The 17,798-nt window shown below is 43.7% G+C and overlaps 1 protein-coding gene across 4 annotated transcripts in view; it reads right to left on the bottom strand.

Moving 5' to 3' along the window:
* The window catches only part of LOC309561733 (pre-B-cell leukemia transcription factor 1), a 274,761-nt gene extending 263,395 nt beyond the window's left edge, over positions 1–11,366 (bottom strand). For 2 of the 4 annotated variants that reach the window (XM_082265729.1, XM_082265731.1), the window contains exon 1: positions 10,850–11,366. In XM_082265729.1, the coding sequence (XP_082121855.1) occupies positions 10,850–11,040 (191 nt within the window). In that variant the 5' untranslated portion in view covers positions 11,041–11,366. The remainder of the gene's footprint in view (positions 1–10,849) is intronic. The other 2 variants (XM_082265730.1, XM_082265732.1) reach the window with 1 other exon arrangement.
* Positions 11,367–17,798: the final 6,432 nt, after the last annotated feature.

The following is a 17,798-nucleotide window of genomic DNA, read 5'->3' as shown; positions in this document are numbered from 1 at the left end:
GCATTTTTAATAACATTCAAATACAATATGGTTTTTGTGAGAGATTATATATATATATATATATATATATATATATATATATATATATATATTTTATATACACACATATACATATATACACACAGACACACACACACACACACACACTTCCCCCCCCCCACAAAAATGGAGTTACCCTTTAATTTGAAAGCCATTAGTGGGCTTGTTCACGCTGCTTGCATTGGCCCATACAATACAGGATACGAGGGTCACCAAACACACCAAAGCAAAAGGGAATTTTTACCGATTCACAAACCAAAGCAACATTTCACGGCCACCTACAGTCCCTCTTCACCAAAGCAATAGTGCTGATGTTACTTAACAGTGCCAAACATTTGTGTCACTTCACCAACTATATACAGAGATCAGTTCTTTCCACTGTATGGTGTGTAATTGGGATCCACCACCTTCACCCTGCATTTTGCAACACAAGCTGAATACTCAATGCCAAAAGTTTGAAATGAGCCCTGAATGAGCAATATACAAGGCTTTATGGGTTCTTGTTATGATGGCAATGCCGGTCTTTTAGATACTTTGACATCAGGCAATCCTCATCTCTTTGGTGAAACCTATCCTACCTCTACCCACAACTGAAATTTTACTTCCATCAACTCATCCCCATAGTTATTTTATTTACCTGCCCCTTCCTTTTAAATTGTAAATGCTCACAAGCAGGCCCTCCTAACCTTATCTTGAGACGTATTGTAAAGTAGGGGGTTCACATGCACACAAGAAAAAATAGGAAGAGAAATTCCAAACAAAATTTCCGAAGGGACAAACGCCAACTATTTTCTCGTACATGAGCAGAACTAAAGATTTTTGTTTAAGGCCCCTTTCACACTTGCGCAACTTGTCATGCAACTTTGCACATCAGAGTTGCACGACATGTCGTTCGCCATGTTTTCCAATGATACCCATTCATATATGCGCAACTTAAAGTTGCCGCAACTTCATCAAAGTAGTTCCTGCACTACTTTGGCCCGATTTTAATGTGTTTTGAGGTCCAAAGACAGACAGACATTGCTTCAAGCCCAGTCAAAATATCATCAAAATCGCGGCAGCAAAATTGCGGTAAAATTGCACGACCTTCAAGTCGCACAAGTGTGAAAGGGGCTGAATGTGTACTGTTTTTGTACAAAAAATTGTATATTATATATATTTAAAAAATATTTCATATATGAAAGGACTATGCATGGTCAGAAATAAATAAAAAAAAAAAAAAAAGAATTTTCCTACAATAGTTCCATCCACTATTTCAACTATTACTGTGAAATATCGCTCGCCCAATTTTCTGTACACCCCTTAACTGTACTGTCTCCTTTATTCTGTATGTTAAAAAATGGTAAAGATCCTGTATAATAATGTAAATAGGGTAATAGAATTTAAGGGTTATATAAATTTTTTTTTTTTATATATTAAAACACTTTCAGAAGGGATTCCTAGGACAATTCCAGACAAATATAGGTCCTTAGTTCACCAAGGTGTAAACCGCTAAATATGTCATGTTCCTATCACTATCAAAACAGATTCGGTTACAAATTTATGAAAGAAAAACAAAAAAATGTCTGAACAGAGCTACAGATGCGCAATTCTGTAATGAGAGCAGCGAGGAAAGCGGATACTTTCAGTGATGGGAAAGGATCCTCCCACACATCTATGTGGGATCAATTCACTAAAGCGTAGCATCATGCAGTTATTTCTTTACTGTGCATTGTTTACCGATTCAAACGACCAAAAATAAAGCTTTCAATTCACTAAAGGTTCACATTAGCTAAATTCTCAGCATGCACAATATATTATTGATTCTTCAGCTGCCTTTTTGTAAAATCAATTTGCACAGATTCCCACTCACAGAAATATTGCTATCTTTTGGCTGGCATGAACTGTCAGGATCTGGAAGAGATCTGAGAAAACAAAAAAAAAAAAAAAAAAAAAAAAAAAACCACACAACAACACAATCCATGAGATAACGTAACAAGTCTGGAGAAAAAAAAAAAAAAAATTCCTAGTCCAAACAGCTTTTTCATGCAAAAAAAAAAAAACAATATATAAGATTTATGCAAGAGATTTTTAATTTGTTTAAATACATATTCATATTAACTTTTACACTGATCTTACCAAAATAGTTATATCATTTTAAAATGTATTAAAAAAAAAAAAAAAAAAAAAAAAAAAAAAAAAAAGGAAGGAAGATACGTTCAAACCAAAAAAAGTCCTAAGCCCACCGCAGTTGAGCCATAAGTCAGCACCCTCCCCCCCTATAAATCAAGGTTCATTCAGCTCCCAAAGAGGAAAAACTCCTTCCTGATCCCCAAAATTAGCGGTGCACCAAAATGAAAATTCCGGAGGGCCAAAAGTGAAAATTCAGGGTGCACTTGGCCGAAATAAAAATTTATGACTTTAAAAAATATATATATTTTTTATAAATAATTCTATTATGTTCGACTTTTTAATTATGATGATTTTAAATGAATATGAAGTTACTATCGGCTATTATTAGGACCTTTTGAAGCAGTGTTAAATATTCAGATTACTGTGTGCACCTTCTTATTGAAATGCATTAAAAACACAGCAAGAACGCATCAAAAATGCACCGTGTTGTGTTTTTTTTAAGCTTTTCTTTTTTAGTCACGTGACCTATGAAAAAAAACACACAATAATGGCAAAATTGTGGGACTTCGGCAGCCATTATTGGCACTTTTTATCTTTTTGCTTTCGGCACAACGCTGAAAAACACTATTTTCGGCAGATAGTTTTGGTGCATCACTACCCAAAATGTAATTGGATAACACCATAGATCAAGATTGTACCATCTTGTTCATAGTCAATTATATTTTGTTCACTTGGAAACCAAGGTACTGAGTTAGAAAGAGAAAGTTCCTGTGGAAAATATGCCACATCTATGACAATATACATTATATCTCACACCCTTTTCTATACACGAGGTGAAGGGCTCATTTACACCAGCGGTCAAATTATACAGCAGCCATCGGTGACAGTGCTGATGCACAGTTATAGCCCACCCCACAGTTTACTTAAAAAAAAAAAAAAAACACAACTTTATCAAAATGTTGCAAAATTCAGCCACAATCATGCATCACAACATCTGGCACTGAAAAAAAAAAAAAAAAAAACAGCATGCCCAATTTTTTTTTCAGCACATCAACTTTAGATAAGTGGTGGGAACTGAACTTAGGACTCAAGGTAAATGGTCTCACCTATGCATTGGGACTTCGTTTGGCAAAGCTACCCTGTCCAACACATACACAGTGTCAATGAGCCCTAAAGCTATTTTAGCCAAAGCTGCAAAAAGTGCCCTGATGTCTTTTGTGATGTTTAATCATTTTTCACTGAGCTTATTATGTGGACCATTTAGGTATTTATACAAAAGGGAGTCCATTTACTTTTGTTGACTGAAAGCACCAGATGACAACTTCATCAGATTCCTTATGCTGGCCATACACATAGATTTTTGGACAGGAATATTCATACGAAAATTCTTTCAACATTCGACAAATGTCATTCGAAAATTGACTTTTAAAATTAAATTTTTAAAATGAAAGTAATTTATGAGCAATAATCACATACACTTCCCTAAAATTCCTTAGAGCGAGAAAAGTTTTCCTTCCTGCCCCTTCGAGTTTTGCCATCACTGCAGTCGAAAACAGACATCGATTTGACCCCACTAACGATTAGAAAATGAAGTCCAATTTTTTTAAAATAAAAATTTCCAAATGAAAATCAATGTGTGTGGCCAACATAAAAGTTGGTCGCATGGCAATTGCTGTACATCAGGAAAAATAAAAAAGCAATACACTGGAGCTAATATCTATATACGTCAGAATGTGGGTTAACCCTGCCATACTTTGTTCAACTAAATTGAAGGCAGGTCAAAAGGTACCAACAATGCGATAAAAAAAGGGAACAGCAAAGTGATCATTCCAGTTATGTCCATGAGAAGTCACAAGTTGTCATTTATGGAGTTTGGTGAATTTCGGTCAGAGTTGCTCTTATTTTATGGAATTTTTAGATACAGAGATATTGGCCCTACTAAGTATGTATGAATGTGAGTTAGGGAAATTAGATTGTAAGCTCCTTGAGGGTAGGGACTGATGTGAATGTGCAATGTATATGTAAAGCGCTGCGTAAATTGACAGCGCTATATAAGTACCTGAAATAATAATAATATAGTTCCCATAGGTTTGTGGTTGGTATTTCATTACCAGAAAGGATTAAAAGGACCTCCATTTGGGAGGGATATGAGCAGAGTTGCACCAGATTTTGTACTCTCCAATTTTAGTAAATCAGCCCTAGGGTTAGAAGTACTATGAGGTCATATAATATCACAGGTAGATTACAAGACAGTTGATGCTTCAACAGAATGTATTTGATTTTACTAATGTAGAAGGACTTTCAAAATTCTTCACCTAGAAGAAACAAAATCCAGACAGGTGGGAGGGGGAATGCAAAAATTCAGGAGCCAGCAGATGCTTTTCAAGTAGCCAATGTGCATGTGCCAATATTGGCAGCATCAGAAAAGAATTCTCCAGCTAGATTTTATTTAGAACCAGTTATTAGTTGTCTCCTGCGATTGTCCAGCCCTGTAAATATATGCAACCAATGCCATGCATTTCATATTACTACGACCATATTGCCCAGTACTCTACAAATTGTCTGTCCCCATTCACATATTACTGGGAATTCCAGTATAGCCTTCTATAGTCATACACGTGCCCATGCACTCTCTATGACGTGGATTAACCTACCAGGGTGTTCATGGACTGTGGGAGGAAAAAGTACCTAAAGAACACTCACGTCACATCAACAAGCAGGGAACATACAGATGAAGTTCCTGTTGGATCTGAACCAGTGAACGGATAAGTGAAAATCTTCACGTTTGGACAGCTGGCCTTGTTTAACCCAAGACACAATAGTAACGGAGTGGCCCGTAGTATACAATAGTGTCCTCCTGCAGGCCAGCAATGGTACTCATGCAAGGCTGACAAACAGGGGGTGATTTACTAAAACTGGAGTGAAAAATCTAGTGCAGCTGTGCGTTGGTAGCCAATCAGCTTCTTCAATTGAGCTTTGACAATAAAACCTGGAAGCTGATTGATTTCTATGCAGAGCTGCACCAGATTTTGTACACGCCAGCTTTAGTAAATTAACCCCCCAGTCAAAAAAAAAAAAAAAAAAAGGCAGATGTGGAGAGGTATATATTACACAAATGCAAATACCGATGATGAAGGAAATTTATAAGAAAGGTTTTTTTAGAAGGTCAAAGTGGGAAGTCCAATAAAGGTGACCTCTTTATGGGTTATTCTTTTATCGCACAGATATTTAAAAAGTCTGCATTAACCTAGTGGATATATTACATAGATGGTTTAGTGGCTTTGCAGCGCTGGGGGTCACCGGTTTGACCCTAGTCAGGACACCAGCTGTACGGGGTTGGTTGTGCCTGTGTGGGATTTCCTTTGACACGCCAAAGATATTCTGGTAAATTAATTGGCTCCTGTCCAAACTGGCCCTAGTATGTATGTGTGATAGGGACCTTAGATTGTAAGCTCCTTGAGGTCAGGGACTAAAATAAAACGCTAGAGGTAGATGGATCTATATAAAATTTACAAACAGAAGGTCTTCCATTAACAGCATTAAGAAATATCTATTACCTGTCTTTTTGGAGCCTATTTTTCAGGCTACCTGGCTCCTCGGGCCTACATCACTCTCTGCATATTCCAAAATATAAGTGTCTACACGCTTCTCCAAGCAACGCAGATCCACATGGATTATGCAATGTGTGTGACAGCACGGTGCCGCGACAAACCTCTCTCATGGGCCGTGCGTTCTGCCACATCCCGGCTCATTTACAGCAGCCACAAACAAGCACTCCACATGACAACTCTAAACTGGTTTACACCGAGTTGCATGACACAAGTCTGGACGTCAGCCTACCACAAACATCAAACAATATGGATCTGGTCATTTCTGCCGACAGCTTAGAAAATATCATTCAAAGACCTTAGTGGCCTGAAACATGTCACTTCATGCAATTTTAATGGTTTTATAAAAAAAAAAAAAAAAAAAAAGAAAAAAAAAAAAAAAAATCACACAATTCGCCATAACGAGCTAAAAGAGGACAGGGAATCCAGAAGACACAAATTACAATACAGAGCGCACGCAGCTCACAAAAACCACACGTTGATCCAGTACGGCCCAGGCCAATTAATTACATTCTTAAATTATGCAGAAGAAAATACTAATTTTCCTGTGCCCATTTGTTTTCTACCTACTGTCTAAAAATCCAATTTATTCATATGTTGTTTCTATCTCTATGAAAATAAAATCATGCACTCTGTACAATTTTTTATTTTTAAGCAAATTTATTTTCACAGAAAACATTAACATGCAATATATATATATATATATATATATATATATATATATATATATATATACACATATACACACACACACACATTTTTTATTTTCTTTTTTCAATATGGCGTGCATATGTTTATAACAACCATGAAAAGTACGTCAATCAAGTTAGATCATGCTTACATCCTTGTATGCTGTATTAGGTAAATGCAGTGTGCTCTGGCTGTAAATACCTATTATAAAAACAACAAGTTGTAGACTGTAAGCTTTGCACAAAGGTCTACGCCGATATACCAAATCTAGTATTATAAAACATAAAGCACCCATTGCATTGTTATATGGAGGTATGAAATTATAAAGGAATGTCATAAATAAAAACGCAATACTTAAAAATAAGTACTGGACTCCTAAAATTTCGCTAGGCTTCTAGTACAGCAATGTATTGAAGGCATATCTAGGTTTGTTTGTAAAGTTGCTCTATAATGTGATTTTACCAAGAGCTGCTTTGTGGCCGTTCCAATACGAATCCTTATCCTATATTAAGTGCTCTCTGCTATCAAAATCAATAATGTTTTGCACATCGCACAGAACGCAGTAAGGATGCAATACGACGCTTTGTTGTGCTTTGTCCATAGTGGGTCTCATGTGGCTAGGCTTTCATTCATCATAGCCAAGCTCTTGCTCGGCTTGCAGTAATAATTATGTAGATTAAAACAAAAAAAAATAAAAATCTCACTGATTTGGTGTATTTTTTTTTTTTACACTTCTGCTATAACCTAAGAAAGTAAGCTTTTTTTTTTTTTTTTGAAAGGCAAAAAAAGTCCAACAATTAGTTACAATTAAGAATATAGTAACAGGTGGATATAAAATGTTACAATGTAGATATTCGTCCAGCTAGAAAGCACTGTAATGGAAAAAAAAACAAACAGATTTTATACAGTGCATGATTGTCAACTTGTAAAATGTAAAAAGAAAAATAAATATGAATGGATGTATCAATTTTATATCTAATTCTAATAACAGTCAATTAATCTGCCATCGTAGCTCATATCGGCCCTTATGGCTCTTTCACACGGTGACACCGTAGTCCAGCTTTAGTGTCATTCAAAATCGCGGTTGACTTCCAACAAATGACACAGTGAGTGAATTAACGAAGACACCAATGACAAAGTGATCAACAACCACCGATCACTGTGATGAAAAATGGGATGTGTAACCGGCGGCATTAGAACGCCATAGAAAACCATGCAGACACTGCCTGTTGCAACGTCCCTGAAGATTGTGTGGGTCAAAAGAAAGTTGGAAAATTCTAAAATCCCTCCAAAAAACTGGAAGATATTTTAATGATTACATGGGTACACACTGAGATCATTACAAGTGCCCCACTTTTACAATATAAATATATATATTTTTTAATAGATTGTAATTGCAGTGCCCTCTTATTAGATGCATTTGTAATAAATATCCCAGCACAGTATATTACAAAGGCATTATATACACTATAAAAATAGCATGGAGTTGTTGGTTTTACGAGAGTACCCATAAAATGTCATTTATTACAAGACGCCTAAACTCCTGACCCAGATTTAAGGCACCATCATTTTCCTGCAAGTACGAGCTATACTATATTTTTTATTTAAGTCCCATCGAAGATGGTGATATAAAAAAAAAAAAAAAAAAAAGAAGGACTATACAAAATCTGACAACGCTGAATGTTTTTAATCAATAGGAGAAGCATGGGAGAATAGTGATCGGCGTGTTTCGTGAACCTCCTACTACAGCATGCATCCTGGAACCAAATGTATCATTTCATCTGGATGACTGTAAAACAAGAGCTGCCTACACCATGAAGGAAGGCCCGTAGGAGAGACACAATGCCGTTGCGTTGACAAGCTAAAAGGAATGCACTCTGAAAGGCCTAGCGCAGCAGACGGTAAAGCCTAAAATGGAAAGGCAATAAAAAAAAAAAAAAAGGAATATATTTGGAGGTCAGCAGAACAGTTCCCATTCTGTTAACAATGATAACATGCTTCCAAAAAGTAAAGTTATTTTTCAAATATCTGGAGCTCCAGTAAAGCACCAAATGGTTATTCCATCACGTTAAGTGACATCATTACATTGAGTGTGAGGTCAACGTCTGAAATGTCCCAATATATTACAGGTAACAATGAGATTACATTGGACATGGTAGACTTTCCAAACTTTGGAAGAGCTCTTGGTGAAAAGTTGAGCAAGTGTGATGACATGACTTGGAGTAGATTTGCTCTTAGTAGTAAACCTATTTTTATCATCATTGCATAGAACGTGTCTGTTCTAGTATTATTCTGTACAGCTCCATTGGAGGCAGGCCATTGGAGGTTTAGGTATCTGACTACATGGGAGCTCACCACTCATATTACAACCTGACTGTACAATAGAGCAAAGGCCTGTAGAGTCAGAGTAACGTGGATGGTGACTCTCAGACTCGGTCCTCAGTAGCCACGTGTCAAAGATGACCTCTACCTGAAGGGAAACAGCACTTTTGTTTACAATAAAGATCAGTAGTGGCCAACCATCTTGATATAGAAAGGCCTCAAGGGTGCATACGGCAGGAGATGGTCAGGGGCTACTGGCACGCTTCAGGAGGTGGTCAGGGGCTACCGGCACGCTTCAGGAGGTGGTCAGGGGCTACCGGCACGCTTCAGGAGGTGGTCAGGGGCTACCGGCACGCTTCAGGAGGTGGTCAGGGGCTACCGGCACGCTTCAGGAGGTGGTCAGGGGCTACCGGCACGCTTCAGGAGGTGGTCAGGGGCTACCGGCACGCTTCAGGAGGTGGTCAGGGGCTACCGGCACGCTTCAGGAGATGGTCAGGGGCTACTGGCACGCTTCAGGAGATGGTCAGGGGCTACTGGCACGCTTCAGGAGATGGTCAGGGGCTACTGGCACGCTTCAGGAGATGGTCAGGGGTTATAAGCACACTACAAAGCTGTCAGAGACTGCAAGAGGGGGCTGTTAAAGACATGCTTTAGGAATAAGTCATAGACTGCAAACACCTTACAAGAGCCTGCTAGAGATCCCTGGAAAAGGGAAACATGGAGTTCAGCCTGCAGATGTGGGCCTGAGCTGCAAGTTGAGCAACAGGGGTCCAGCAGCGTGTTCGGCAGTGCCCATTCATCCCTCCCCCTGGGTGACAGCCAGAGTCTATAGCTTCCAGTCACCATCACAGGCCTGGCAGCCACTTGACCTCCATAGTACTTCTATGACTGTACTAAAACTTTACGAGTCACTGGATCCTCACACCTTATCTGCACAAGAGTCACAACCAACGTCCCCCACTTAACCGATGCACACACACTGCCTATCCACCCACCACCAGGAAAGTCACTGCCTGTCCACCAAGCAAGTCATCGACAACCACCAGGAAAGTCACTGCCCGTCCACCAAGCAAGTCATCGACAACCACCAGGAAAGTCACTGCCCGTCCACCAGGAAAGTCACTGCCCGTCCACCAGGAAAGTCACTGCCCGTCCACCAGGAAAGTCACTGCCCGTCCACCAGGAAAGTCACTGCCCGTCCACCAGGAAAGTCACTGCCCGTCCACCGACCACCAGAAAAAAAGTCACCGCCCGTCCACCGACCACCAGAAAAAAAGTCACCGCTGACGCCAACCATCAGGAAAGTCACTGCCAACCACCAGGAAAGTCACTGCCTGTCCACCAAGCAAGTCAACGCCTGTCCACCGACCACCAGGAAAATCACCACCAAGCACCAGGAAAGTCACTGCCTGTCGACCGACCACCAGGAAAGTCACCGCCAACCACCAGAAAAGTCACCGCCTATCCACTGACCACCAGGAAAGTCACTGCCTATCCACTGACCACCAGGAAAGTCACCACCAACCACCAGGAAAGTCACTGCCTGTCGACCGACCACCAGGAAAGTCACCGCCAACCACCAGAAAAGTCACCGCCTATCCACTGACCACCAGGAAAGTCACTGCCTATCCACTGACCACCAGGAAAGTCACCGCCAACCACCAGAAAAGTCACCGCCTATCCACTGACCACCAGGAAAGTCACTGCCTATCCACTGACCACCAGGAAAGTCACCACCAACCACCAGGAAAGTCACCACCAACCATCAGGAAAGTCATTGCCTATCCACCAACCACCAAGAAAGTAACTTCCTATCCACTAATCACAAGGAAAGTCACCGCCAATCACAAGGAAAGTCACCAAACAGCAGAACTTTTTCCTGTGCCTAGGTGGTCCTACATTAAAAAATAAGAGTGAGGTGAGGGGACATGAGAGATGGATGTATACAGGGGGGCAGCCAGGTGTGATCTGATGGGGGGGGGGGATATAGCCATGGAATGAGGGAGACATATGGAATGGGGGGAGGGGTCAGCCCTGTCCATGGTACAGATCGCAGTGTGTATGGTGTGATCGCTCACCTGGCCTGTGCCTCGTCCAGGCTCTGGTCGGTGATGGTCATGATCTGCTGTAATATATCCCCGATGTCCTGCTTCCTGCCCCCCTCCCCCTCGGTGCCTCCGGTGCCATCCTGCATGTGCTGGGACAGGCTGGGGTGAGCGGCCATCCCCACCCCGGGGTGGCTGTGCATTAGCCTGGGCTGATCATCCATCTCCTCCGATCACAACTCTTATTGTTCTTCTCCTTTGTTGTGGCTCCGATAATCCTAGGGCGCACCAATCCGTCCAGATCCGGAGCGGGTCCAGCGGCGGCGGGGCAGGGGGTGAAGGGGGGAGGGGGAGGATCGGAGGGAGCCTGGCACGGATCGCTCTCCCGGAGGGTGGGGTCTGGACCGAGACTGCCAACTTCCACTCCGCTCGTTCTCTCTCTCGCTCGCTCGGTGTCCTGCTTTTGTTTGGACTCGGCTGTGCTCTCCTCCTCCCTCCCCTCCTGTGTCTAGCCCTCTCTCCTCTACAACTGACACACGGCACAGAATGGAGACCGGCGGAACCGCCCACTCCGCGCACATTGGAAGGGTGAAAGGCAGGACACCGCCCACTCTGGGCTGTGATAGGCGGCCTGGCGGCTCGCTCCCCTCCCCCTCCTCTCCTGTTCTGCTGTCAATCAGTGAGGTTCAGAGGTGGAGAATGGAAGAGGAGAGGCGGCTTAACCCTTCACTGGCCGGACTGCACAGCGCTTCCTGCTTCCTCCATAGACCTGATGGTGACATTTCTACATCAAATCTCCAGCCAGGAATCAGTGACACCCCTTATCCCAGTCATCCCATCACTAGTACTCTGTGCTTTTCTAAGCAATGCAGGCAGACCATGGCTGCTGGGAGAGACCCCGATGCCTCCCCTGCACTAGACTGATATTTTGGTCATTGAATCGGTATCAGCCGATATTGGCCGATATTTTTGTACATTTAAAAACATTTTTTTTTTCTTGACAGGTACTCTTGTGTAGGGATCGGGGGGTCCAAAAGACCCCAAACCCCTTCTCTGCACTTACAAGCATTCAAAATGCCAAGTTTGGCTGTTTTGAATGCTGTCATTTTTTTGAATTTGGCGCCGAGTACCCGGAAGTGCTGTCATGACATGGAGACCTGATCAGAGCCGAATGTGGCTTTGATCGGGTCTTCTCTTCAGCGGCTGTGCAGGATGGTTGCCCGGGTCTCCCGGTGGGAAGGGAGACCCAGGCGAGCCCCAGAAGGCAGCGGGAAGGGGGGGACGTCCCCTCCTGCTCCTTGTAATCACAGCTGAGAGGCTTCCCAGTCGCATCAGTTGTCATTACAAGACAGCCGACCGTCGGCTATGGAGGCCGGTTCTGGGGTGATGCCTCTAGCTGCAGGCACTTTCCTGGAATATCAGTAACCTCAGGGGCCGATTCTGATATATCGGGGAAAGTGCATATTGGCCCCCGATATATCGGCATTGCCGATAATCGGTAGGTCCCTAATAGCAACTAGTGTATAGAACCCCCAGCTGCCCTAATATATGATATACATCAGTGGCAGCAAACAGGTTAAAGAAGAACTTCAATCTTACCATCAAAAATAACATTTTGTAAATCTCAACAAAATTGTCCCTATTCATAAAAACATCACACTGCTCAGGGGTCTCCACTCACTTCTCAGCCACCTAGCATTGTTTACTAATAACCACATGCCAAAAAAGAAACTGTTCTAAAAATAAATGCCCCCCCCCCCCCACATCAGGTACCCATTACATCAGAGTCTCCCTTAGTGTCAGTTCACACATATACGACGCGGGAGCCCTTTGAATCCACTGCGGGTTCCCTCATTGCACTCCACTCGCAGGCAGTTCACGCTGCCATATGCGAATCACTTGGGTTACCCCCAGATCAGAAAGTTAACGTTACCCCCAGATCAGTTCACATATCGCAGTGTGAACTGTCAATTTGGACATGAATCGGATTGCCTGTGCGATCTGATCATGGCGTTCACAGAACTTTTTACAGGGGGGGGGGCATCATTTTAAGGTCACCCATGCTCCGCCCCTTTTTGACAATGTCATGAAGGTAACGTCAGTCACCCCCGCGAGCCACAACTCGTGAGTATTTATTTTTAAAGGGAAAACGGCAGAATTTATTTTCAAAGCATTTGTTAAAAAAAAATACTGATCCTGTTCCCTTAACCACTTGCCGACCGCCGCACCACTATTTACTGCGGCGGTCAGCCCCTCACAGGCAGAGTGACGTAGTACTACGTCCCTAGCCTGTGAGGGTCTAGGGAGCGAGTGCGCGCCCCCTGAGGCGCGCTCCCGCGCGGTCACGGACCCCCCGCGCATGTGACCAGCGGACCCATGTCCGCCGGTCACTCGGCGATCGTCGGTGCAGAGGGAGAAAGGCAGGCGGCTAATGTAAACAAGCCGCCTGTCATTCTCCCCTGTGTATGAATGGTGATCATACGGTTCTACTATGTAGGACCGTTGATCACTGTTCATACACCTCAAGCCACAGCCAATCACAGTTAGAATCATGCCCCTAGGGACACACATAACCCCTCCCTCTCAAAAAAAAGTTAACCCCTTCACTGCCAGTGTAATTTTACAGTAACCGTGCATATGTATAGCACTGATTACTGTAGAAATATCACTGGTAACCCCAAAAGTGTCAAAAATGTCAGTCAAGTCTGGCTGCGAGTCAGATAAAAATCTTGTTTGCGGGCCAGATCTGGGCCACAGGCCGTAGTTTGGAGACCCCTGTACTAGTCAATAGAGTTCCAGCATTGTCTTGCTTGAAGGGAAAGTTCTCCCTACACTGCTCCTCTCCTGAGCCACCATCCTAATTTAATTTCCAGAGCATGCGCAGACACACCACCATCATTGGGACAGGGAGTGGGAGGGCATCTCCTTAATGGGGACACAGACTGCACTAAACCTTCTCCACAAATGTTTTGGCAGAAGTTGTGGTTTAAAGTGGACCTTCACCTTTTTTTTAATGTTGCCCTTACCTGCCCCCTCCCCAGGGGCTGACTGGCAACTGTGGCAGAAGCAGTGCTGCCTTTTTATGGGGCATCAGAGTGGCCCTGGCCCAGTCCTCCCCTGCCCCCCCCCCCCCCCCCACCTATAACAGAAGTGCAAAAAAAAAAAATGAAAGTAGATTTTTTCGCCCCTAAGGTTCAGGTCAGTCATTCTTTCCTAGGTGAGAATAATGTACGTGTGAAGGCCTCGGGTCACTCTAGGATCTGTTGCAGCATTTCTGCACATACAGTATGTGCGGTCCTTAGAGCTGTCTCCTGGGATTTCTATGTCACTCATCCCAGGAGGCAGATTATGGGATCTCACACATGGGCATCTCACACATGTGCTTTCAAAGAGCTGCCCTAAACACAACAAACGTGACAAAGAAGCTCCTGTACCCTTTCAGGCCATGAGCTTCACATGTCTTCTAACCGTGTGTTTTGACACGTATATTGTGCATTTTGACACCAGTGCCAGTCTTTTGGGGCAAACTGGGCCAGAGTGCAGGGTCCAGGAGGCAAATCAGTCTGGCAGCCCCATAAAGCGGTCACACTGCTACCTGCCGGTATGATAATACGGAAGAACATTCAGACAGACCGCAGGCCGTCAACCACACTTAATATAACTGGCCCGACGGCCGCCAATGCTAATAAGCATGGCACTGCAGCCTAATGCTCCGCCTACCCTCCTCCGTCCCCCAGGTATGGCAGTCATCATGTCAATAATATAATTTCATTTCTTTAAACATCCTTGTCCTTGATCGAGCATATTGAATTGCATCATATACAATTAAGACTTTTAATTGTAAATGATGGAAATAATATTTTGGATCTGCTCACCTCCATATGTGCTACCACAATATGTCACTGGATTAGTAAGGTTACTCCTATCTTATAAGATATTTGGACTTGTGTTTGCTACCAATGATTATTTCACTTATTTGTATATGCTGCACTGATGGGCAGTAATGAGGCTGCACTGATGAGCACTGATAAGGCTGCACTGATGGGCACTGATGAGGCTAAACTTATGGGAACTGATGAGGCTGCACTGATGGGCACTGATAGACTGTGGTTTTGGTCTGTGGTTTACAGGTGGCAGGGCGGGTCATAAACAAGAAATGGTGTGGCGTTTACAGGAAGGGGTGGGTCATATTTAAATTAGGGGGTGCCTAAGTTTAGTCAGGCCAAGGGCAGCACAAAACCTAAATTCACCACTGGCCTGAAGTTGTGCATGATGTTTTAAATCGGACCCGTTAATTTTATATTGTACATGTCAATGCGACAAACAGTAAGGCCCAGTTCACACGTGCGCTGAGGCTTGTATGCCGAGAATAGACCTTTTTTTTCCTGGCGTCTCTAACTTTAAGGTGCTGCTTGCAAGCCGCCTATTGAAATCTATTAGGACGCAGCGGCTGCACAGACACAGCTGCTCGTTGTACTGTAACAAGTATGTGGGTGAGTGGCCCTGAATGCACAGTGTCTGCATTTGGTGGTCTATAGGATAGAGATGCTGGAAAGAGCAAACACGGGCCTCGCAATCTGTGTGGATGAGGCTTAATGCACCCAATGGTGCAATGTGTTGTGGGCATCCCAGATCAAGGGCAATTTCTCATGCCTTGCGGCTTCCTAAAAAAGAACAGGCTGTGCGCACATTCCCAGTAAATCACATTTTAGCGCATTACTACTGCAACACTCCCTAATGTGAATGAGCTTTGTGTGTCCACTGGTTGTCATGGGTTACTGAAGTTTGTACAGAGGGATGAGTTTTACCTCACGATTGGCAGACGGTGACTGGATTGTACAAATATCAGCGTGTCTGCCTTGAAGTGAAGTATAATGTACATTTACAACAGACCCTTGCTTCAAGAAGCTTACAATCTAAAGTTCATATCCCTCAAGACTTGTTTACTTTATAGGTGTGTCACTGCAGTGCACGGTAAGGCCCGGTTCACACGTGCGCTGAGGCCTGTATACTAAGAAAGGTCCATTTATTTCTGCCATCTCTAACCTCCTGGTGCTGCGTGCATGGTGCCATGGAAAGGAGAAAATTTAGGGCCCATTCACACCAGAAACTGCACGTCATTTGACTGTTTACATACATTTGAAGTGCACTTGACATGCGCTTGATACACGCTTAAATGTGTTTTTAACGCATATTGTTACACAGGTTAATTTGGTTGGTAAGCAAACTGGTTGGTAAATTGAGCTGGGAATTTTTTCTGCTTTTGTCTAACAATATGAACTGTGCCCTTAGCATTACCTTGGTTCTGTCTAGCAGTTGGAGTGCAGTTCAAAATGCATCCAACTGCTTTCCGTGTGAAAGGGCCCTTAAAGAGTTCCATGGTCACAGCATACGCTTTCATTTTAGAACATTGGCATAGAAATAATAATACAAATAATAGTTATTAATGACAATCCAATATAAGCTTACTGAAAGAATGTCCTTTCATGTTGTGAGTGCCGCCTGTCTGCCGGCCATTCCTTTCCAAAACTTCCTGGATTCCCTGCATGCTTTGCAACTTCTCCTCAATGTCTAGCCACTTCCCGCCCACCATATAGCAGAATGATGGCCACAAAGTGGTTAAAGCGGAGTTCCAGCCATTTACTCACCTGTCCAACGGTCCAGCGATGCGGCCGCCGGAAGCCTCGATCCTCTCCCTCGGCGCCGGCATCACTGCTGTGGGCACCCGGCTGTTACAGTTTGCGGCTTCACAGCCGGGTACCCACTGCGCATGCGCGAGTCGCGCTGCGCGCCGTGATTGGCCGGCAATCTTCTGGGACCTCTGACGTGTCCCAGAAGATTGCAGGGAGGGAGGGGGAGAGGAGAACTTCCGCTCAGGGCGCCGCGGCGCTCCGAGCGGAAGTGGGAGCGGGTACCTGTCAAAACTAGGTACCCGCTCCCCCCCCAAAAAAATGACATGCCAAATGTGGCATGTCGGGGGGTCAGGACTCCCTAAAGCGGAAGTTCCACTTTTGGGTGGAACTCCGCTTTAAGTTATCCTGACTGGGCGTCATATGATGTCCAGCAGGATAAGCCGCTTGCGCGCGCCTGCAAGGTTACACTTTGACACACTGCATCTCTGATCCCGGTAAAGAGCCTATGACATAGGCTCTACCATGTGATCGGCTGTGACCAATCACAGCTGGTGACATCGTAACCAGGAAGTGCTGTTTATCAGCTTTCCTTCAGTTGGTGCTGACAAGGAACGAGTAGAGGAGAGCCGATCGGCGACTCTCCTGACAGGGGGGTCCGCGCTGATTATCAGCACATTGATTATCAGTGCAGGCCCATCAGGGATACCCACTAGTGCCCACCAGGGATGCCCACTAGAGCTCACCAGGGATGCCCACTAGAGCTCACCAGGGATGCTAACCCATAGCACTAGGGATGTCAACCCATGGCCACCAGGGATGCCAATCAGTGCTCAAAGATGCCAATCAGTGCCTATTAGGGATGTCAATGAGTGCCCATTAGTAATGCCTGTCAGTGCCTCCTCATCAGTCCTACCTGTTAGTGCCATCTATCAGTGCCATCCATCAGTGCCCATCAGTGCCACCCATCAGTGCCACCTATCAGTGCTCATCAGTGCCACCTATAAGTGCCCATCAGTGCCACCTATCAGTGCCCATTAGTGTCGCCTATAAGTAACTATCAGTGCCGCCTATCAGTGTCCATCAATGTTTCATATCAGTGCCACCTATCAGTGCCCATCAGTGCTGCATATTAGTGCCTCATCATCAGTGGCACCTTATCAGTGCCGCCTCATCAGTGAAGGAGAAAACTTACTTATTTACAAAATTTTATAACATAAACAAAGAAAAACTTTTCTTTTTTTCAAAAGTCTTTTTTTATTTATTTTTTTTAGCCAAAAAAAACCCCCAGTGGTGATCAAATACCACCAAAAGAAAGCTCTATTTGTGTGAAAAAAAATTATAAAAAATTT

This window comes from Pelophylax lessonae, assembly GCF_965119305.1.
Source record: "Pelophylax lessonae genome assembly, chromosome: 8".
Taxonomy (NCBI): Eukaryota; Metazoa; Chordata; class Amphibia; order Anura; family Ranidae; genus Pelophylax; species Pelophylax lessonae.
The sequence above is the reverse complement of the archived record's forward strand: the minus strand, read 5'-3'. Positions and strand labels throughout refer to the sequence as shown.